This window comes from Oreochromis niloticus, linkage group LG22 (assembly GCF_001858045.2).
Source record: "Oreochromis niloticus isolate F11D_XX linkage group LG22, O_niloticus_UMD_NMBU, whole genome shotgun sequence".
NCBI lineage: Eukaryota > Metazoa > Chordata > Actinopteri > Cichliformes > Cichlidae > Oreochromis > Oreochromis niloticus.
In genome coordinates this window covers 19,921,897-19,946,181 of record NC_031985.2, presented here as the reverse complement: position 1 = coordinate 19,946,181, position 24,285 = coordinate 19,921,897, and the positions used below count along the sequence as shown (strand labels likewise).

Sequence of the window (24,285 nt, the reverse complement as noted above, 5' to 3'; positions counted from 1 at the left end):
TGAACACAAAACAATCACAGCAAGCTTGATTGTGAAGTTTATTAAATGATATGCATTTGCATGCACATTATAAAGCAAATAATTAGGTAATACATACTTTTTAAAATATAAGCTTATCTGACCCAATTAGAAAACACACCTGCCACTTGTCTCCAAATAATAAAACCTCTGAGAATCTATTTGACTCTGAAGTTATATCATTTTCAGCAGCAGGTAGGTTAAAAAAGGGAGGGAATAACCTGCAGCTGGAGGCTTGTGAGGTGCACCAAAACTTTTTATTTTTTTATTTTAGCAGCTAGGCAGCTCGTGGTGAGCGTGGCTGGCTGACGTCACAGAGGAGCAATCCGTGGTTGGGCTGAAAATGTGCTCCAGCTGCTGAAAGCTAGACGTAGCCTGTAGTGTCACTGTGCTCATGATACTCATGATGCCGACTACTTTGGATTAAAGGGATCTTATTGCCAACTTGTGCGTGACATAAACTTTAAAAACTTTGGCTACTTCAGGGGAATATTAAAAAAAAAAAAATCCTAACAACGATTTAAATTCAAATAAATGTTTTGGTTGTGAGTACTGGGTTTAAGCCAATATTTTATTGCTCTGATTTTCAATTTCTACGCACTAAAGTAGATTTTTAAAAAAAATGATTCTGTCACTGTCGACGTGTCCACTGCAGCGGCCTGAGAGCAGTCTTTGGTAGGCAACACCAGCTACTGCGACAGTCTGCATTAGCATTCTGGGAATGGTGTTTATCAAGTTTTGGTGCATTTGAAGCATTTTATGTGGCAAATATAATAACTCTATCAATTTTTTTGACATTTATCATTTAAGGAAACACACAGAGAACAAAAAGAAAACACAATAAAACCCCTCCCCCTCCCCCGAAAGGCACTGTAGGTTCAATAATTATAAAATTATCTGCATCAATCATTTGCAAGTTCTTAAGAAACATCACAAGAACATGTTGTAGTTAAAATACACCCAAAGCTCTGAATAAAAAATAGCTTTTTGATTTATATGAGGGGAAAAAAAATTCAACAATTTAACATTACTACTGTACATTCGCTACTGAATACTGATTAAGATTTATGTGCTCGGATAAACTTCTGACTGCAACTTGCTGTGGTGTGGCTGACACTCCGTGGGTACTTCTAGTAGTTCTAGTTTTAAAACAGGTCTGAAATGCTTGTTGAAATGTTGGGATCTGCTTTGTTTTGTTTACAAGGAACAGCTTAAAAGTCCCTTTTCTTAAATACGCCACACGATTCAATTCAAAGCTTGCAGTGAAGGTTTTTATACCTGCACAGGTGCAACAAAAACAACAACAAATAAAAAAGGAGAGATGAAGGGATGAGTATTTGAGTATTTCTGATATCACAGTTCCCACCCGCTTATAATAAACAGTTGGACCCAACACAGGGCTTCAACATTAAAACCAACTTTCCCAAAATGGAAAATAAAATAAGCAAACACATGACAGGAATCACATTTTAAACAAAAAGCAAAGATAATATTTTTCTTATATATGATTGCAGACCATGAAATCTGCGGCTGAATAGCTGGTCCCTCTAAAGTGTATATGCTCGGCAGACGCCTCCATGCTCCTCTCCGACTGTGGCGTTTCTCGCTGCCGTTTAAAGAATTCACAGAAAGAGCTGGTGGTGGACCACAGCGGGGACACATCCCTCTGGTTTTTGCTCGTTTTTTTTCTTTTTTTGCTAATGTGCTCGAGGAGAAGGTGGTGTGATTTTTTATTTTTAAATAGCAGCTCAGTTTCGTCAAGACATTTTATTTGCTCTTATCCGGCTTTTTCAGTTCTGCTTCTTTCTTTTTTGGGGGAAAAGGGTCAAAACTGGTTTGGTTGTGGGATTTGGAAAACCCACCAGGACTCAAAAGACTTTGCAGATCATCATGAAAGCTGGACCTTCTGCACCACCTGATAACTTGCTTTACACACCTGTCCCTGTACATGCAACTCTACTTACTATAGGCCTCGAAGCACCGCTGGGTGCTTTAACATCTGGCTTGGATGTCACACATCTGCTCATCTTCTTGTTGCTCCTGAAATCTCACTCTCTTTCTCTCTCTCTGACTTAAACCTCAACCCTGACATTCAGATATTTCTAAAAAATATATAGAATTCATTTACAGCCTTAATCTTGATCACTGGCTTCCCAAGATGCATGGAGGGTCGGGATGGTGCCTGCGTTTAACAGTGGCACTGGGTGATAAGGCTAACTGAGCTTGCTGTGTTTGTGCAGTATCTTGACTGAAGAGCTCCTTTAGATGTCCGTTTGTATACAGCGCTTTCTCGTTTGGTTTACAGGCTGCACAGCGCTGCAGATGGTCTCCTTCGAGCTCTCATCCTTCTCTGGCTCTGTGTCGCCAACGCTCTCCTCGCTGATGTATAGAAACGTCCCGCTGCTTCCCTCTTTTGGCGAAGCAGGTGGAGACGAAGACAGCAGGCGGCAGGTGAAGGCTGAATGGCTGCTCTGAGGCTGGAAGTGCTCCAGGCGGTCGTGCTCTACCTCCGGCATGGGCGTGATGGTGACGTCGCTGAAGGCGTTGATGGGATTATGAGGATGGGTGTCCATCGGGGGAGAGCAGGGTGCAGGAGCCGGTCTCGAGGTCTCGGGGTCTGAGCAGCTGAGCTCAGATGAGAAGTGGCTACAGTGCGACTCGGCCACAGAGGGAAGGCTGCCACTCAGGGACGGAGAATCGAACTCGGAGGAATTAGTGCTGCGCTGCTCCAGAAGCTGAGTGTCCACGTCCGCTTGTGTCTCGTTAACTTTTCCCTCTCCTTTGCTGATGCTGCTGGCTTTTTTCCAACGCTTGCCCTTGCTCGTTTTGACCCCAGAGGTGGAGGCGTCCTTTGACCACGGCGGGGAGGGGCAGGAGTGGTTGGCTTGCTGAGTGCAGCGGCAGGTGGAGGGACATGAGCACGTGCCACCGGTAGCTCCTTTAAGGCCGGCAGAACTGCTACTACAGCTGGCTTCATCCAGGCTGCTGCTGGCACTTCCATGTCTCACCTTCTCCTGCTTAGACTCCACGTCTGCCTGCACCTCCAGACTGTTGTCTCTGCAAAATCAAATCACCTACATTCAACTTATTGGATCATAGGGCAGATGCCTACAAGTCTAACAAATCCAGGTCGCCAAATTCCTACTGGAACAAGGAGGATGTGTTTAATCTGAGTGCTGACCTTTCCAGAGACATGTAGGCGTTGAGGATGGACCCCGCCATGGCTTTTGTGCTTGCGTTGTCGCTCATCGTCCCCAGACTGACTGTGGCAGACTCCCCGCTAAGGCTACAACGTTCCTTCTGGACGTCGGCCTGGACTTCCATCCTGGAAGAGTAAAAGCAGTCAAAACAACTAGAAAGTTCAGTTGACAGGTGAACAACAAGGCCATTGATGTAGTTTCAGTCCTAAAACATTTAACACTGATAAAATGGTCTAAGAAGCTTGGAAAGCTCTAAGCTCCAAGTAAGTTTTTTGAAGTTCTACAAAACCTGAAGTTCAGTCACTTTCTTTCCAAGCTCCTTAGACCACCCTGACCTGGATGATTGAGAGCCTACACAGACACTGATAAGGTCATGTGACTGCACTGTTTGCCACTCACATAGTCAGTCAGAGGTGGACCACACTGAAGCGCAAAATTTCTACCATGAAGAGAAAATAATACAAAAAAAAAAAAAAAAGGACTAACATGCTTTTTTGTTTTAAGTGATTAAAGTAAAGAATGACGTCTTATAGCTTTTATTTTGAGTGCACTGCTGAAAATAAAGGAGTTAAGGAAATTTAGGCACTTAAGGGTTAATTTTAATTCATCTGTCCGTTTTCTTAACCCCTTATATTCAATGTAGGGTCACAGGAAGGGGAGCTGAACCCTATCACAGCTTTCATCAGCTGTCAGCGAGAAGTGGAGTCCATTAACAGGGCCAACAGACACCCATTCACAAGTAAGACCAATTTAGAATAGCTATTGGATTTTCCCTCAGACAGTGTTCTGTTTGGGCTCATCTGGGCGTGCTTATCACACAATCAGTCCAGTCCAGTCCATTTACCGGTTGTAGCAGCTTCCCGAGAGGCTTCCGGTGATGCTGGTCCCAGCGAGGGCTGTGGTGCTGGCATTGTCGCTCATGTTGTCTCGCTGGGTGGAGCTCACGCCGCAGCGCTCCATGTTGCTTCCGCTCACACTGAGGCTCAGGCCCGTCAGACCACCAACACTTGCACCATCGCCGAGGCTGGCGTTGTTGAGGCGAGTCTCCGCCACTGAGGTTGTGTCTGATCAGAGAAAAGGGGACACAGTGTGAGCTTTTATTAGGCTACAGAATAGTTTGACGGACAAAACTAAAGCAACAATGTGGCTTTCTGATATAGTATTAACTGTATCCTGTGACTATAAATGCCCAAAGAAGTGAAACTAATACAAATGGAGCATGGTCAGTAAGGTCAAAGTGGACACACATAAGTAATAAAATCAGGAGTGAACTTTGTACAACTTTACCATGCATCCTGGAACAACACATCGTTAAATTCTCATTGAAATCAAAAGGACATCATCACGTCTCACACCTTATGGTTCTGAAAAGGTCAAAGTCTTTGCTGTCGTCTGTACTCACAATTATGACTTTCATTGATGACAGAAGCTGCGAGAAACAACACGTCTCGCCCTCACACAGAGCTCCCAGTTCATCACAATTGCTGATGATATGCCAGTCATTTCACACAGTAACACACCCTGAATACTTTTCTGCATCTCCCATCAACAGCCCTTTGAGTAATGAATGTCATGCACATAAAAACAAAGGCATGGCCAGATGTAAGAGTAATGACTGGTATGCATTCCTAACCATGAGAACAAACTCATACAGCAATCTTTTGTGTCAACCCTGCTAAATATTCAACCTGAAAACTGGCCTAAGCTACAAGCAGAGCACCATGGTGCTTAAAATAACATCGCTATTTTTAATTATTGATTAACGGATCATTATTGTCTGAACTTCTGTGACTTCAAGTTCTTCCCATAGCCTGTGTACAGTATAAGATTCTCACCTGTGGCTGCTGCACCGTTGCCTATGTTGTCATTTTCATCGTCAAACTCAATTCGCACTCCTTTCCCGTTGCCCGCAGAGACTCCACAACCTCCGCTCCGGCACAGAGAGATCGGGACAACACCGTAAACATACGCGAGCATGATGGGAACGCCAATTCCTAAATAACACAACATGAACAAAAATTATTATGACTGACACTTACAGAAAGGTAAGCAGATTAATCAAGAAAATACTGGTGGGCGAAACATGTTTAAACTCAGTGTGTTGGTACAAGCAAGGCACAATATCAAGGCACAGATGGTGAAACAAAACAAAACAAGAAAGACATTTTTCCCCACCGACAGTGACCGCGGCAACCACAGGAGACACGATCACAGACAGCGTCACGCCGCCAGCTATCACCAGGTTCCTCTTGTGTTTGGAGATGTCTTTGCCTTCATAGCGATTATGAATCTGATGGGAATAATTGTTCAGTAGGATTAACTTCACACGCTTTGCTGTAAAGCCACAAATGATGAACACACCTCCTTTTGTCCCCACATCTCAAGGCTGACATTTGACAAACTTCTGACATGCAAAATACTGTACTAGGAACACAAAACTGGTACAAAAAACAGACATAACACAACCTCTCTGTACTAATCTGCATGATCTTCACCACTTCTCACTTCTCTGAATAAACACATTTTGTACCCCTGTTGCCTGCTGGGAGCTCTCACCTTTCTGCCCACATAGACGGGGATGCCAATGATCATTGCAGGGATGGCGATGCCAGCAATAAGGGCGATACCCACAGGAGCGCCCACCAATGTGCCAAGCTGCCACAGGATCTTCTTCTTTCTGCTCCACGGCTTCTTCCCCCAGAAGGTGCAGCCCGATGGACTGGGAGGAGACGAGAGAGATAAAATAGTTTCACAGGGCTAAGACAGAAAGAGAGCTGTAAATATTAAAGAAAACCTTAAAAATAAGAAAAGCAAAGGGCAGTGGAAGTCTTACCTTAAATAGTGCAGGTCAGAGATCTCCTTCATGCAAAGCCAACAGAACTCACAGCCGCAGACGGCGCAGGTCATGTGATTGCAGCTTCCGTCGTTCATCTTGATGATGTAGGCTGCACAGCGAGGGCATGGTTTGATGTCATCACCTGGTGCAGAATAAAACACAGACTGAATATTGTGCTTAAAATGATAAAGCTTCTGTGCACTGTGAATTTATCACAAGTGTCCTTTAATGTGTAATGCCAAAGAACAGGTCAGGTGAATCTGGGAGCTTTGTATGGTAGCACCTATCTGTGGGCTACCTGCAGCGCCGCTCTCCTGGCTGTAGCTAAGTGAGGACGACCTGAAACTCCTCAGCCGGAAGTGTTGGGCCCTTTGCTGCCGTGCGGTGTCGCACGTCTGGTTGGGATGCCACAGCTGTTTGCAGTGGTAGCAGAACTCTGTCCCGCAGCCCTCACGCCCGCAGGTGATCTTTGGGCAGCTGGCACAGCCGAATGCAATGACTGCATAACTAAAAAGAGGAAAAATTCAGCAAGAAATGATGGTAAATAGAATTTAGTGAGACAGAATGGACTTGCCGCTACAGGTATAATCTAATCTGGAGGACATCATGTCACCATAGCAACCTACATCAGTCATCACAGTGGCTTATTAGAGGGCTTTTTTGTGGCACGAATGAGTGTAACAAATGTTTCTTTTTATAAATGAGCACATAAAACTTGACAAAGTGACACCATAAAAACCCGTCGCTGCAGCTGTCATTTATATCCCATCACAACCGCTGCTTTAAATAACCTGCTTTTATATCGGTGACAACAATATTATAAATGGTAGCGACTGTTTCCCCAAGCTTGCTGACTCACGGCCCTCCTCGTGTCCCTCCAGGGGTGACACATGGGCGATGGTTTCTGTGTTTGATACTGCAGCAGATATGACAGCTTCATTTAAACTCTGAGCCATTCAGGATCCTGCATGATGGTTATCACAGGGCAAAAACAGTGTGACAGCCAGCAGCTTGTAAGGAAATCTTAGATGCTCCACTCAAACCCTGATCATCTAAATGTGATTGTGTGAGGAGAACATGGAGGATAAGCCTCTTACTCAGTTCAGGACGAATTCCCAGGAAAAAAAATAAAAAATTCAATCTAAGTAAACAGACGCTGCGGCACCGCCTGACGTACACAGCTGTGAGTCAAGATCTTTGTTAAAATTAGATAAGCATTTAATCTAATATAGCCGTTAACATCAGCTGACAGCAAGGGAGCAACAGCAACTGCAGCTGGAAACAAAGTGGAAAGAAAAGTCAGCAGTGATGTGCCAGTACACTTAAAGAGGCACGCTATTTAGTGGGAGTCGGTGGGATTTATAAGTTAGCGAACGAAGGAAAACGATAAGTTTGGAAGAAAAGTTAGTCATACTAAACCTTAAGGCTAACCTTACAAAAGGTAGATTAGAGTTATCTTAAATGCAAAGTTATATAATTACATCTAACATTTCTTCAAGGTCAGTGGAGGAAGGAGGAAGTTAAAAAAGAAATACAAAAAAATAGAAGCAATAGAGTAAATAAATAAAACTATTCATCACATGCCAAGTTTCTGATGAAAGAAATGAATGTGAATGTAAGCAGTAACAGATAAACTCTGTTATCCTCTTATTGACACATTTGACAAGCAGCAGTAGAGGCTGAATGTGAACATGTACTTAAACAAAACAGCCAGTCTGCACAGCTTCCAGACAGTCTCCACTAACACCTCGGTGAGGTGAACTGATGGCACGTTGTAAAAACTGGTAAAATATTGCCAAATGGCCTTTTGGTATTATCCCCATCTAGTTTTCCTCGCATACATTTTACTGTCAGACCATAATTCAACCAGTTTTAACTGGTAGTGTAACACCTACAGTGATATACTTGGGCCCTACTTTTAAAAGAAACCACAACTTTGCCCAAAATAGAAAAACTGTTTTGGTTATGCTTGCATGTAACTAAATAGGACATGCGAAACTGAGCAAAACTGTTCACTGCATAAAGATGATTCATCCGTTTATTTGAGGAATAATGAGGACTCTCAAATTTGACAAACTTCACAGTTGAGCTGACCAACAGAGCCCAGTAATTTGCACAATTATACAACAATAAAGACTGAGAGCATTAACCAGTGAGGAGTGTGGCAGGAAGCCAGAGTTGAGCTGTTTGTAGCTGAGTCGCAACAAACTCATGAAAGAGCCATTATTCCAGCAGACAAGGGTCAGCACTGTTGATGCAAGACGGTCATGAGAGAGAGTGAAGGGTGAAACCATTTCTGAAGCAGACTGATCATGGCTGACTGGAGCGAAAACATTAAAAAAAACAAAAAACCCCAAAACAAAACAGTGCAGCCAGCACCTGGAGCAAAACCAAATACACACTGATGTAAGGGTACATTAGCGGTACACGTATGCTGTGTGCATGGAGGCAGTCACGGCCTAATGGTGCAATGAGAAGCAAGAGACGTATGGAGGTCAGTTCAGGATCCTGTGAGCAATCTATTGAGTCCCTCCCGGCTCTAAACATACAAGACCCTGAACTGACCTTAACCCAGTACTGCCTCTGACATATGAGAGAGAAAAAAAAAAGATTTCCAACTGCAAGAAACAGCAGTTTATTAACATTTTTAGGAGGTTTGCAGAGCTCATTTTTACCCCAAACCAGGAACTTGCAATACTTTCACATTTTTTCCAACTTTAATAATTCAAATAGGGTTTTTGTTTTGTCTTTTTTTCATTCAGCTTATAACTTGTTATTTTAGGTTAAATAACTTTTCGCCTTATTTTAAGATTATTATTACTGAAGGGTGTGTTATGCTTTCCTTTATTTTCTGTCACATGATGCTGAATGTTTATACTAAAACACTGCCATAATTTCAGATAATCGTGTCCGTGTGTATAAAAACCTTTATACTATTCGAAATGCTTGCTGTGTGGTGGGTTTTCTAGTCTGATGTCAGCTGATCATGAATTTCCTTATATGGTCATTTAAGGCACAGCTACACAGATGGGAGGCGGGGCTTAGAAGCACAATGTTCCAAGCTAGCCAAGTACAGCCAATCAGGAGAAAGAAGGACCTTAATTGTACAGAAGCTAAAACGCCTTGTTATGGGCCAGTATGAGTACATACTGTGCACAGGGCAGTGAAGAACAAGCAAAATACACCTGATCCAACCGTAAATTAGTTCATGTACTGTTCAGACATGCTCCTTCATTTGTGGTTATATACTGAATATTTGCTCATTTACAACCTATTCGCAGTCTGACCACAGTGGGCATCATCATAAACTGACTGCTCGCGTCTTTTGACTGACAGAATGAATGGGGCTATAATTGCTACCAGTTATTTTTAACCGAGACATCAATGCAGAAGCTGGAGTAAACTTCACAGGGCCAGATTACAGTCTTGAAGTTTCCTTGATCTTCTGCCTTAGTGTGTTATTTTAGGAGTTGAGCACTGGTTTAATCAAAGTTAGAGAGCATCCGGCACATCTCAGGTAATTAAAACTAAGATTTTGATGAATTTGCAATTTTTTTAAGGATAATATCACAGGCTTGAAATTTTGGAAGCTGTCTGAAATTTACACGTGCTTTGTTGTCATTAGTGCTGCAAATCTCAACTTTCCTTCCTACTCTTCAGTTACATTTGAATGTAAATCTGAAAGCCTTCATTTCCCAAGTTTTTGCCTTGTGTATGATGTTTTAACTACACACCAACTAGTCCTGTGTGTTATTCACTCAGGGGGCCATCTAATCCCTCAGCTGTGGTTCTTACCCGCAGTCAGGGGCTGGGCACCAGCGGCAGTCAGGTTCAGCCACCAGCCACCTCCTCAGCATGAACTCCTCGTACTTGTCCATGAGGGCTCGGTCTCCCAGGATCATCCTGATGTCGTGGGGGTTGAAGCGCTCAGCGCACTCGGGGCAGCTGATGTTAACTCGCGACTCCGAGATCTCGATGCGCAGATACTGTCGCAAGCAGTCTGCGCAGGAGCGGTGATGGCAGGTCATGATGTCTGGGAAGTGATCGCGTGCGTGGCGCAGTAGGCACAGAGGGCACTCCAGCAGCTCTGACGAAGACCCCGGCACTGAAGAAGTTGATGCTACATCTAATGGAGAGTTGGTTGCAGTTTTATCTTGCAAAGTCTCTGCCTGTGCAGTTTCGATGCTGACGACACCATCCACCCCAACTCCAGCCTGCAGAGCCCTCGACTTGCGTTTGGGGTCACGCTCGGGCCGGCATCGGCGCCCAAAGATTGCATGGAGAGAAAGACGGCGCTTCTTGGGATTCTTTCTAACTGTGGGGAGGCTAACAGAGGAGGCAGCAGAGTGAAGATCTCGCTCTGAGCCTGTGCTGCCATGATGCTGCTGGTGCAGGCTGCTCATCACGCCAAACTGGGCGCCACTGGTGCTATGACCAGCAATTACCACATTGGGAGCGGGGATTAGAGATGGTACGGAGAAGGAAAACTGAAAGAGGGACTAGGGTTTAAGGAAGATGCTCAGGAAATAGACTGCTATCTAGGACATGGTGGCAGGAACCTGGTTAAGGAGGTGTGCAGGTGTGTGAGATGATCTGCCCTTGTTTTAAGTCACACCAGTTTAAGGGGTTCCTTTATGGCTAAGATGAACAAGTTCAGATGTAGGCCACAAACCTGAGGAAAAAAGAGAGAGAGAAAAATATCAGGTGCTATGCTGAAGTCGAATGCATTAATTTTTAATTATCTGCTGCAAAAACAGAACCACTTGGCTGCAAAACGAAGCAACACTATTTCAAGATGCAAAACAACCAACCAGCTAGAGATAGGATATTAAAAGCAAGACAGCCATCCGTAAGGCTGTTCACTGGCCTCTGTGTTAAAGCATGACCACTTCTCTGACGTTTAAGAGTTTTCTGGCAGACTGCAGGCATTTTCTCAGGCATGTCTTCTGTGTCTCTGAGTGTGTGCATGTTATTATTCTCACATAGCTGCATGCTTTCCCTCGAGTGTGCATTAGTCAAGTGTAGGCAAAACAAGACAAATCCTGTGTTTCCACCATAGATCTCAAAAGCAGCCACAGCTGTGGCTTTAGTTCTCTGCAGCCTCACCTTGCCTTAAGTACTTTCACTGCTTGTTTGCACAACTTAAGCATAGCTCTTCACCTGTAAAAGTAGCGTGAAAACGCACTTGTGGTGGATGTGAAGGAGACAGGTTTAAGGGTCAAAATAACAGGCATAACAGAGGCGAGTCTTAAATTTCATTGACTAATCCAATCTAGCAAATGAGATCAAAAATGTTTCATGAAGTTCTTTTAACCCTAACCGCCTTCCAAGCTGACCTGGCCTGTTTTTCCCCAATCCATCCAAAACACACATTATCATTTTAAATGTTGTTGACTATAAATGATGTGTTGCGTGTCCTTCTTTAATAGAGAAATGGTACATTTGATCTGTTCTTGCATTTGTCAGTTTCCCCTGGAGTACACAACATTTTGACCTAACACAAAATTTACCATGATTGTTTTACTTTCAGCAAAATGTGCACGCTCTTCTAAACACAATTTTGTTTCCACACCTTTATCTTCTTGCAGTATTTAAAAAAAATAAATAAATAAATAAAAAAACAGAATCACAGAAATCAATGCTTTCCAAGTTTGCCCTCACTTGACATGTCCTATATAACTATGCTCATGTTTGTATCATGAATTGCAAAGTATTTTAAAAACCCTAAAGCAATATAAAGGACAAAAGGGATTTCTACCGGTTGCTCCAGGCTGCAAACTGGTGTTTGCCATTAGGGACTAATTTCAGGAAAATTCCAGCGGGAGCCAAAAGGTGACTAATTAACAAGCCTGTTGCAAATCTAAACTGGGACAAAGCAACCATATGCACTCTCGTAACCTACAAACCTCAGTCTGACTGGCTGCTGTTTTTCCACCTTTAAGTACCATGGCATGTAGGCTGAAGTCAGCGTCAACTACTTTAATGTTGGGGAAGACTAAAAAGAAAAAGGTCTTGAGTTGCAGAGCCTGAAACCAGATTCTATTCAGCACCTAGACCAAAGTCGTTTAGATCCTGACTGTTTCCTCACGCTAATCACTGAGATCAAAGTCAGGATAATATCATAGACTCAACTAAATTAATGTAACATTTTAACACTTTCGGTAAATCTCGTTAGTGGTTTGATCACGAGCTTGAAGCCTTTTAAAAAGGCCATTAAAAGCATATAAATGCAATAAGATTCAGAAATGCGGTCTTTCAGGTGCTCACAGTCGGCTCTGACTGACAACACCCAATAAAATCTGCAAACATCCAAAAAAAAGCTGCTTGGATCAAATGACTCTTGATCCCAAACTGCCATTTTTATCTCCCCATTTCCAGTTTAGCAGCAGGCAGGGTCACAAAGAAAAAAAACCCCCTCAAATGCATCCGAGTAGTCTTTTGATGCCGACTGAAACTAAATTCGGGTGACTTTTAGCACATCTACAAGTTCTAAATACAGCCAGTAGTCTTATGCTGTGACACTGCCTGCAGAGTCCCATCTCTTCAGAGACAAATATACTGAAACGCACATATGAATATGACAGATGTATGTGATACACTAGCAAACGCACATATGACAACACAATGTATTAAATCAGATGCAGGACTGTATTACTGTTGGGACAAAACTGGTAAGTACCTACCATTAGCATATGCCCTCATACCTAATGGCTACAATGCAAATGTTATTATATTATACAAGACTTTAATTATGGTTAACAGCTGCCAGTTTTATTTACACAGCCCTTAACCTGCAGTTAGATGCTCCATGCACATTCCCAGTTGCATCATTAACATAATGAGTAATGTTAATAAGGATAACCCTTACTGCATAAATGTTCATATATATTAATGATAAGCAGCTCCTTCTCATACATACACACACACACAGCAAGGGGGAAGTTACTTTGATGTTACCGTTGTTGGGAAGCTTTTACTGCATTACTGTAATATAAATTGTTGCCATCAACTCAATCAATAGTATTTTATTTCACTTATCTCTTGGCAGCTCCACGTATGTGTGTGTGTGTGTGTGTGTGTGTCTGTGTGTGTTGAAGAGGAGAAACTATGACTGTAAATGACAGCAGTATGCCGCAGTCTAAAGACATAAAAATCTAACAGATAAACACCAATAAATATTTAACTTTTCATTGTTTTTATCTGAAGTCTGTTGCCATTTGTTATTTCAATAAGTAGAATTATATATGCTTATCTGATGTACAAGTTTATTACACCAATCAAGAGACTGGCTGGCAACCCTTTGGCAATCTCTGGTCATTAGGGAAAAATGTGTAGTGGTTGCTGGAGCTTGCTGGGTGAAATTGGCTGCAAAGAGGGTGCTGCCTCTGGTTATTGCTTTGGTTGCTCTCACATTGCTGTGGTCACCTGTAGTTTGCATGAAACTACAGGTGACCACAGCAGACACCCACCAGCTAAACAAGGTGTGGTAGTGAGACAAAATGTTCACTTTCAAAGTAAAAGTTGTGCCTTCCCACTGAAACCAAAATGTATCAAAAAAGTGCAACTTTTACTTTAAAGTGTAACGGTTTACAGTTCTCTCCTCAGAGTTCCACTACTGCTTGGTGAATATTTCCCAGCTGGTACTTACCCGATGACTGCTCTCCAGACCTACATAAATGGGGCTTTACTAACTTAGTAATTACGTACTAATAATTTACTAATACTAACTTTTGACTCATGACTGGTGGTTGCCAACTGGTCTCTAGGCCAAGTCTTTTTTTCTGTTTTAACCACTTGGTTGAGGTCATTAATTAAACTTTATATTTGTTAAGTACAGCACTTCAGGTTGCTAGGAAGAAAATACAACAAACAGACAGTATGCAGAAGACTAGACGTTTCCAGCAGACACTTTTTCTGGACTTTACCTCATAAGTATTTTTAATGTTACGTTAAGCTGTGCATTTAACTGTCACATAAAGATAAAGGAGGAAAAGCATGTCAACCATAATTGCATCTCATTAGGCTGTAGCATTGCAGCCAAAGACAGAAAGTTGTAAAGAAGAATATGCCTTAGTTAAAAAAGAAAATGGAGTCACCAATTAAGAGATTTTGTATTTGAAATTTAAACTATGGAGAGCTGTGTGTGCAAGGTAACACACGCGCAGTGTGTCACTGACTAACAAAAGCAGGAAATCTTCCATATATTAGACTAGGGATCCTGAATGCAAGTTACCATACAGCAGGCGACCGCAACATGGGAAGCGCAAGTGTAGGTGATGCCTGAATCCTACAGTCGTACATTATAACACAATGTAATGACACACCAGGTGAAGTAACCAAGACATGAAGCAAGAGGAAAGTTTTTCCAAGACGAGCAATTTCAAGCAAACCACAAGTCAATGTGAAATTACACTCTCAGGCATAATTAAACTGGAAAATCCTGCCTCTTCTACGTGCCAAGCCTGAGTGGGACTTTCCATGTGACTGAGGTCAGTATGCGCGATTGTGCGAGCACACGCACATGCATGTATTCAAGTTTTGTGGCTCAGGGGCAATCACATGCAAGCAAGGCTTACACACTGGGATGGTGTCCCAGTTCTTGAGACAACCTCAGGGTAAAAATCCTACTGAGACAGAATAAATGCTTTCAGTCTTCCGTCAACTCTTACAGGAAATCGCCAAGTTCGCATCAGCTCATGCAGTATTATGACTACCATCGTGAGATGATTTAATCCCATGGTTTTCAAATGAAGATGCAGGTCAGTGTAAGGCCACAGAGTTGCCTTTCATTTGGAGCCACACTATAATTTGTGTGTCAAAATGAAGAAGGGGAAATAGCAGTAAAAAGTGTCACTTGGCGTTACCGCGGTAATGGTTTTAACACGTAAAGCTCTTGAGACCAGAGCAATAACATTTTGGCTGCTGAGCTGCAATAAAGGAAATAAATCCAGGTTTCTCTTGCCTGTAATTTTGCAAAGAGACAATTAGGTGCACAGCCAAACTGCAATGGTGCCTGCTTCACTTGCTTCACACCAGCATCACTTTCATAAATACTTTTTGTCATTTGTGAACTATTAATAAGTTATAAACAGAACCCCTGGCCCTCACCCAAACAAACATCCTTTTCCAACCATTTCCAGTACCATTATTCCAAAGTGTTTCTTCCACTTTCAAAGGTAAACACAAGTGCATCAGCTTAAATAAAAGCATGCAACAGTCAAGATGTCGCTGATGATGATTCCATTCATTTGCTACCATGTGCTGACCCGAAAAATCGCCCTGATCTATTCAGCAATAAGGTATCAGCACACACCAGTGGAAGACTTCATCCCCGCGAATCTAATCAAAATGTCACCACTGGTTTTACAGACACATGGACAAACTCTAATCTAATGTGCATATTAACCGATATTAAATGTTTTTCATATAATATAATATTTTTTAGGGCTGCTCGATATAACGATATATATCGGATGACGATATAAAAACGTCTATCGTTTCATTTTACGCTATCGTTTGTTTCGTGGTGTTGCAAAATAAACTGTTTACGGCAATATTTTTTTCATCGTTTTGATGGTCACTGTAGTGGCTATATTAATTTCTTAAAATTCTCTCTTTCTCTTATATTTAATATAACCACACTACGGACGGACAAGCGCCTGTTTTTATGCGTTGTTGTTAGCAACAACGACGGTAATACCATTGCGTGTTTGCTTGTTTATTTACCACATAAACCTTTCACAATAAAGCTCAAGATCCTGTTGAGACTTTTCAAAATAAACTGAATCACGTGAAAGAGTATGCAGAGCATTTACGAATGAGAAGGAAAAAAGAGCCGTCAGGTGCTAAAAAATAAACCTTAGACTCAAACGTTAGAACAGGCTTTTCCCCGCAGCACGCCGTGTAATAAATACAAAGAAAATAGCGGCCGTTACAACTTATGCCTAAAAATGTATAGTTTCATGCATCGGTTAAAACACTCGACTCCAGGTACACGATGGCCAGCTGGAAACACTTCAAGCAAGTCGAGCTGCCTGAGATTCACAGAATTTACAGAAAATGTTACATTTTTGTGATTAATATCGTTATCGGGACGATAGATGTCTTATATCGGGATATGAGATTTTGGTCATATCGCACAGCCCTAATATTTTTATTCCAAAAGTAACTCTTAAACTCAGATAAAATGAAAATAACAGGACACTCAACCATCAGCCTCACCAGAGACCAAATGATAAAATATTATCACATTTAATGCACAGCAGAATATGAACTTTAGACAGAATTTTGATATTGTTAGTATTGGAAAAATATTTTCATGTATTGCAAGTTATCACCTTTTATCAACTTCAATTCGTATAACCCTTGCTCGGAAGTTTTTACTGCACTTACAGTAACATAACTTATTGCTGTCAACTTGATTTATTTATTATTCCACTTGGTCACATGTGCTCCGCTCAACAAGCTGTATACTGCATACAAGAAGAGCCATAATGCTTTATTTATGACACCATCATTGTTTCTGTTTGTGGAGATAACAAAAGAAAAGGGAAAAAAAAAAAACATCAAATGTGGACTGGTACATATATGGCGCCTTTCTACTCAATTTGGTAACTCAAAGAGTATACACTCACACACCAACGGATTATATCTGCCTGGCCTATTTTGCCCAAGGGTACACATGGGCAGGGATCGATACTCCGATCTTCCAATTGGTAGAGCAAGCAAGCGAGCAATTTATTAGAGGACGCGCTCTACCACCTGAATAACAGCCCTCACCTCAAAGATTTAAAAATAAATTAAAAAATACAGCATGAAAAGTACAGACAGTGGCCGCAGTGGACGTTTTCACAATGCTGATGGACCAACAACAGGACAAGTGACAGACCGGTCCACAGACCGGTTGTACCAGATAGTTTTGACACACTGCAGGTGGATGGGCAGTTCAAAGCTGCCCACAAACTGCCTGATCATGGCCACCGCTGAACCATAATTACCCCATAAGAAGGTGCACTCAGACTCAGAGAGGAATTTTGTCACTTATTTTACTAATAAATACCAATTTAGCTAATATGTGGGGCAATTAAAAATAAATAAATCTGTAGATATTCACTGATGGACAGCACACTACATACTATAATAGAAATACTGTGTTGATTAAATTGGCATTTATATATCTGTGTCACCAAGTGCCTAGCTGAATTCTCTCACCTCCCAACCCAGAGTCACACACCCTTCATAATGAACCAGAAAACATTTGTTTTGTGCCTTGGGAATCTAGGCTAACATAATTACAGCCCTGTACTTTAAACGGCTAAGCTGTCACCCCAGATGTGGCATTTCCTGTATAATGAATTGGACAGTTTTTGTTTTATAACTTTTTGTTTTACGACTTTTTCTATTTTTGAACCGAATCCAGTCTGTCACATTTCTGACCTCATCATCTGATGCACGTCTCATGTTGATTTAAAATAGTTTGCACTTGAGTATAGGTGCTTTTTCAGTAATATGAGAGCATTATGAGGAAAATCTTTGGTGGGTTGGAATTTGGTGAGTCTATATTTAGGTAAAGATGATGCAAGCTCCCTGGGATATTGATAAAAATACTTTTTCCCCCTTCTATCCAATGATTAGCTTCCCAGACTGGAAATAAGTGGCTCTGAATGTTCTTCTGAAAAGTGTTCATCACGTACGCCAACTTCTGGTTACATTCCAGCTTGAGGACAGATTTCCTGGTGATGACAATGCATTCATAGTTCATGGCGTGGGGCCAGGGGACAGCCCAGAGACTAGATGACAAACGCTATAGAAAATCTATTTTTTTACATAGCTGTGTTTACATATCACACCAAGAAGAAATAATTTAACTTTTGTACAGCTGTCACTGCTTCTATCCACAGGATCAGACGTATGGAAGTTAATTCAAACTGGAGAAAGGTTATTGTTAAATTTCCCAGCACTCATAAGGTGCAGGCCAACTTTCTCTTAGCTGGACATCGAAATAAACCTGAAGGGTAATGACTCTATTGAGCCCAGTATTTGCCAGCCAAATATAATAATAATGTCTGACATTAAACAGAGAGTGGGGACAGGCTATACACGAGTGAATGCCTCTGATGCTGCACTATTTAGTAAACAGAGTCACAGGCAACAGGGCAAGGTACTTTTCCACTGTATATGCTACACAGTGATGAGACAACAGCTTCTTTTGAAGTGCAATGATTGGGTAGCAAAACTCTATCATGTCAGTATGACATTCATCTTCATGTAGCACCATGGAGACGGCAGGGAAATATGACTTTCTACCACCTAGGACAGGAAATGCTGATATCATTTTTCTATTTCACAAAGGGATATCTATTCATCTCCGTGAGCTTCAAACAAAGATAAATGAGAGAAATGAACCATTTAAATCTCACAAGACACAAAACAAAAGACATAACTATTTGCAAAGCTACATTATAAACAATTTTTTTAAGCTCTACATACCAACACATTGTAATATCAACACAGTAAATAATAAGAATGTGTTATAAAGAATGGACATTAGACACTCTGCGTGAGCTCTGCTGCATCCAACCATAAACGGGAAATAATGAAACCAACCAGGGAGCTGTAGTGCATCGAGCTTTGCGTCAGCACAGTTAATGCCGTCTACCAACTGAAATCTTAAGCATTTCCAAACAGAGCTGAGAGCAAATTACTCTCTCTGTAGCAGAGCAGGGTTGTGAACTCTGCCATCATAACCACAGGGTTGCTGAAGAACTTTCCTAAACTGCCCTCTGTTCAGGCTTATGGTTAATTTATGGTACTATGGTTGTGTCTCTTTGTCGAGGTATTTCTCTACAGAGAGCCTATGAAGAGGGGTTTTCACCGTTAGAAAGTGTGCCCTCATCCAGTCCTCCATTAAACATCAGGGAAATATGTACAGTGGAACCCCGGCTTACAAAGACCCCATTTAACGAAAAATTCAAGTTACGAAGGCACTTAACGGCAATATTTCTGGCAGTAGTACGGCAAAATGCTCGTGTAACGAAATCTGCTGGCTCTGATTGGCTGAGCCCAGAATGCCTTCCGAATCATGTGATAACCCCTTGGCTTTCGTACTTGCGTTTCGCTGTTCCACGTGAAAGACTTATTGTTGTTGCAGTTAGCAATTAGCCTATCGTTCATTCATAATGGGGCCAAAAAAAAACGGCGAGGCAGTCAGTTCCGTTCAAAAGGCGGCTGAAGAATACTTATGCTTTTTTCAGCCTCCACCACCTCTGCCACCTCCTCCTCCACCAAGAACTTTGTCTTCAGCCAGCATCGCCTCACTCAAAAGGCGATGGAAAAAGGTGCTTCGACTTACGGAAATTTTGACTTACGAAAGACCCTCTGGAATGAATTAATTTCATAAGTCGGGTTTCCACTGGATTTTAAAGATGTTAAAAAAGTTTTTAACAGCCTGAATGAACAGAACCAAATAAAGTTTTAAAAGTAATCAAATAAAGAAATAACCAAGTAAATCTTGTAATTTAACAACATTTACTTGTTGACAATATCCATCTTTGGCTTTGTGGTGCTGCTTTTCATTTCACGCAAACAAAACTGAAATTATACTTCTGTATTTTTCCTATGTAGAGCCTGCCATGTAGCCAACACTGCTGTCAGCATTTATTCTTGTGCATGGTTTGTCAGCACTGCCGCCAAAACACTGGTTAGCGGTGGGATTTCTCTACTCAAGGTAATCCATTCTCTTCCAGTCAATTAGAAAAATGCCGTCAGAAGAAACAATGCAATCAATAAATACCATCGCGAATGCCAAGTTGTTTGGTGATTTCTATGCAGACGCTCTGAAGATTCAACTTCCAATAATGTTTGTGAAATTTGTGGTTACTTTCACAACTGACTGGCTATGGCAATGCACGTCTGTGTCACTGGATATTATGTACACTTCAGTTTCCAAAATGACATATACTCCAAAGTTACCACATTACTAGACAGCACATCTGAGCTACAACAGAAGCCAAATGTTCAGCGAGCAGCTTTTTCAAGAGATCACTGTTGAGTTCCGGTAAACAAAAGTGATACTTGCATTCAGTTTTAGTCTCCAGTTAACAAAGAAAGCAATTCACTTTTACTACCTGCTTAAGTAACTCTCTAATCTACCAGCCTCCCACATGTCAATCATATTCATACCATATCTTAGTTTGGATAGTGATGCACCACCTTTACGTGGTCAGCATTTATTTGACTGGTTGTCACCTGAAATTGCTAAATGTCACTGACTTGTCATTTCTGGTTGCTTGTAGTCACTTCCTGTGTTGCCGCCCCTTTAATTCGCAAATATGAATTAAATATAAATATCACCCAGGTCTTATGGACCTGGGTGATTTCCAAATGCAGACCATACTGTAATCTACTGTTACAACACATACAAGAGAATATTTAGAATAGAAAGTACCTAAAATATTTTACAGTGCTCAAAACTGACACAGTGGTGTTTGATTTAAGCAAATATTTAACAATAAAACAGCTGTTATTATACTTAGCAACCAGAGGGGAAAAGGAAATACAAACTTTAAAATAAACCTACTTCAAATGAATGGCCATGTTCTTCTATAGTTGAGTCACACTCTGTTAGGAAATACAGCATATTTACTAGATGCAAGTCATGTTCTTCCCTTTCTTTGCTGATGCACTACCATCATTACAGGTCAGTGGAATTATATAAAGCCACTGGCAGGACATGTATTGTGCCACTATATGACCATGATTGGAAGCAGAAAGGAAACTTCTCATGGGAAAAATAATAACTATATAAATAAGAAAAAAACCCAAGAAGCATACCCTCCTTGTGCTGAATTCACTAGACTGGTGTGACTTTCCTGAAGTGTTTGGCATACGCAGGTCGATATTTAGGATTTCAGTTTTTGGTCCACTGTTAATTACTAATTTATAGTTCAACAACTACTTGTTGTCCTGCTCTTCTTCCTCCAAGAACACCACAGAAGCTCACATACCCTCTAAATCAAAGTTAACAGCGAAGTCGGTGATGAAGACATACTTCATAATGCCAGCCTGATGCGAACGTTACCAAGCCGAAGTCTTACAGCAAGTGAAAGGGCAAACACATGACCTGAGACGGTTAAGAAGCATAAATGATGTCAAGAGATTCCCAGGAACTAAAGTCATATTTTTTTTTTGGGGGGGGGGGGGGGGGTGTCAACACTCATCTGCGGCTGCAGTTTATCCCAATGTAGGACTGAAATCAGATCACTTTAGGGCAGAACAGGAGATATTAGGGGAATCCACTCCTTCAGTTCTGTACATCATGCAACTCATCATCAATACATAACATAACAGTCCCTCCACTGTCCGCTAAAGACTTTTCACCAGAAACAGCAGGAGAGCAGGAAGCAGACAGTGGCCGCAGTGGACGTTTAGGGGGGTGGGGGACAGCACTATTTATTTCTGTTCTACAATGAAGGAAGAAAGAAACCCCCACAAACAACTACTCACAATTCACCAGCAGAGATGAGGCTCACAGTGCAATATATGTCATGGACACACTGATTTGACAGCCTTTAAATTTATTTGGCTGAAATTCTACTGCCAAAGTCTACTTAAGCTACAGTAGGAGGGATATACTAGAACTAAGCTTAAGATTAAAATATGTCCTGTTTTAAGACACGCATGAGCTTTATGCACATTTATTACGATATTCTTTAGAAGTCTATTTTATGTTATCTGGATTCCTGGTTACATAATCTATCCAGAATCATAAACACAAAGATAAAGCTGTAATATAACCTATTACTGGCCCAACATAACAAAAGACTCACAATTTAATGATTGGTCACAAGCAGAAAACCCTATTAACCCTATTTGACAGTTAAAAAAAAGATGTTTAAGTATTCTCTGTCAGTTCCCAGCACATACTTATTTGCTAGATCATTCAACAAGCCACAGAAAAAGTCAACATACGTGTATCATTCTAATAAGATAAGAGGCAATATTGCAATAGAGCAAATGTTGCTTCAGCTCACAGCTCAAGGGTCTTCTGTGGCTCAGCCACAGGTTACTAATCAGTTTAATTTTCTCTGTGTGCGTCTCCAAAAATATATCAGTCAAACATGCCAGCATTGATAAAATAAAACCAAGAAGCTTTGAGGTGTTTCATTTCAACAGATTTGACAATTTGAGACTAGTTATCAGCTGAAACCAGTTCTTGTTTCCTGTCCCCAAACCTGGTTTGCTGCAAATAAAAGAAAAATGTATTATATCATAAAAGTACGAGCAGAACATTTTAACCTACTTTTTAAAACCACTAATACACCTGTCAAGAGGTTTCCCTAGCTAAGAATGTACTTTTTATGAAAGGCAAGGCAGGTGAGGACACAATGAGTCGGTGTTACCTTACCTGACAGAAGCCTAAGGTGTTCTGATAACGTAATAAGGAAAAATGCAAATCATGCTTGAGTAAATAAAGCTCTCTGATGAATTTCCTGGAGGGGCTGGCCTCTATTAGTCATCAATCTCTTTATTTAGTTATACATTTTTTAAAAACAGATTTTCTCGTCCGAAAATAGCAGGTGCATAAGATATGTGTAATATTTGTTTGAAAACAAATTCCTAGTTTCAAGAGATGTAAACAATGACATATATTTATAATGTGTAACATGGTTGTAGTACTACAGGAACAAAAAAGACACAAAAAGAAGCTGACTAACCAACCCACTTGTGCCACTGAAAGAATAGTAAAGCTTGAGTTTCTACATTAAAACATCAAACTGACCGAGTTCTACTAAAGCTACAGCACAAATGGTTTGGTTCTGTGTACAAATGCCAAATCTGGGATTAATTCTGTTCAACTTAAACGCTACAGGCCATCAAGAGTAAGCAAAAGCACCGTGACTCACTGATGGAAAGCCCCAATGAAGATGCCCTGAATTTATTTAACATGCATGCTTTAAAAATCAGCACCGCCATCGAGGAAGGACTGAGCAACTGATATGTTATCTACTAATTAAAACAGTGATACAAAGCAACAGCAGTTAACAATGTACAGAAGTATCTGTGTTCAGATCATAATCTGATAGTTAGCTTTACATGCAGGTTACTTAATGTAAAATCATTAACATTCCCCCACACCCCCCAAAACAGAGAAGTAAACACATATATATACACACACACACATATATATATGTAGATAGATAGATAGATAGATAGATAGATAGATAGATATGTGTGTGTGTGTGTGTGTGTGCCTGTGTATATATGTATATATAGATATAGATATAAACATTTCTTTCTAAAGCAGCCTAACAAATGAGCCTAAATACACTTTACTAATTAGCCGAAATGTCTAACAAAACACAAATGCAGAAAAACTTTGGCTAAAATGGCACATTTTCCACAAGTTTAACTGTGGCCACGGCTTTTAGAGCCCTGAACTAAAAGCTGGAAAGACCCAGTTCTGTCAACTTATTTTAAAAGTAATAAAAACGTTCATATATGAGATACCTTACTCGTCGTGTGAAGTTCAGCGCAGAAACGATCTAGTTTTGTTTACAATTTCCAACTGGCTAACCAGTGTTAGCCTGCTAGCTACGGGTGGCTAGTGAGTTAACTTTAATCGCCCAAAGAGTTGCTGAGCAGCTGAGCCGAAGCCAAATGGTCACTCACTAACAAATACTTAAAGTGGGTGGTTTATATAAGTGCCCCTTGGCGCTCGTAATCCTTTATTTGGTGTCGGATAAAGGTTTCTGTCGACCAACACTTTAACGAGGAAATTTTACAAGCTAACAAAGCTAAATAATTTGCTAGCATCCCAGCAGCTTCGAAGAGAAGGAAGTTCTGATCTTACAAAAGCTCAGCTGTCTCGAGCTTCGATGTGAAAACTTACCGTCGTACAACCTCCCCCTGATTTTCCTTTACTTCACAACTGAAGTGTACACCGTTGTCTCCATTTCGCAGGAAGCAGTACATGAAAATGTGTAGCAGCAGAAAAAACTTGGCAGGACAGCCGAGGTACATTCCCCGAGTCTGATTACTGCGGTCAAGTTAAACACCAAAAAAAAACAACATTCAAACTTCCGGTATGTAATATTATACTTTCACAATAAAGGCTTTTCTTTCTTTTATTATTGCAAGTCTCCTTCTTTCAGCTGCTCCTCTGCACATGTTCAAACTATCTCAGTCTACCGTGTCCGCAGCTGTCTCTAAATGTGAACCAGGAGGAGGTAT

At 41.1% G+C, this 24,285-nt stretch overlaps 1 protein-coding gene across 1 annotated transcript; it reads right to left on the bottom strand.

Moving 5' to 3' along the window:
- Positions 1-24: 24 nt before the first annotated feature.
- Positions 25-24,104, bottom strand: rnf19a (ring finger protein 19A, RBR E3 ubiquitin protein ligase). Its single transcript, XM_003444182.5, has 10 exons — positions 23,945-24,104; positions 9,850-10,726; positions 6,353-6,561; positions 6,052-6,196; positions 5,775-5,937; positions 5,394-5,508; positions 5,054-5,212; positions 4,063-4,282; positions 3,200-3,343; positions 25-3,075 (listed from the first exon to the last, which is right to left on the bottom strand). The coding sequence occupies exons 2-10, from the start codon at positions 10,455-10,457 to the stop codon at positions 2,280-2,282; spliced, it is 2,559 nt and encodes an 852-aa protein (XP_003444230.1). The 5' UTR covers positions 10,458-10,726; positions 23,945-24,104; the 3' UTR covers positions 25-2,279.
- Positions 24,105-24,285: the final 181 nt, after the last annotated feature.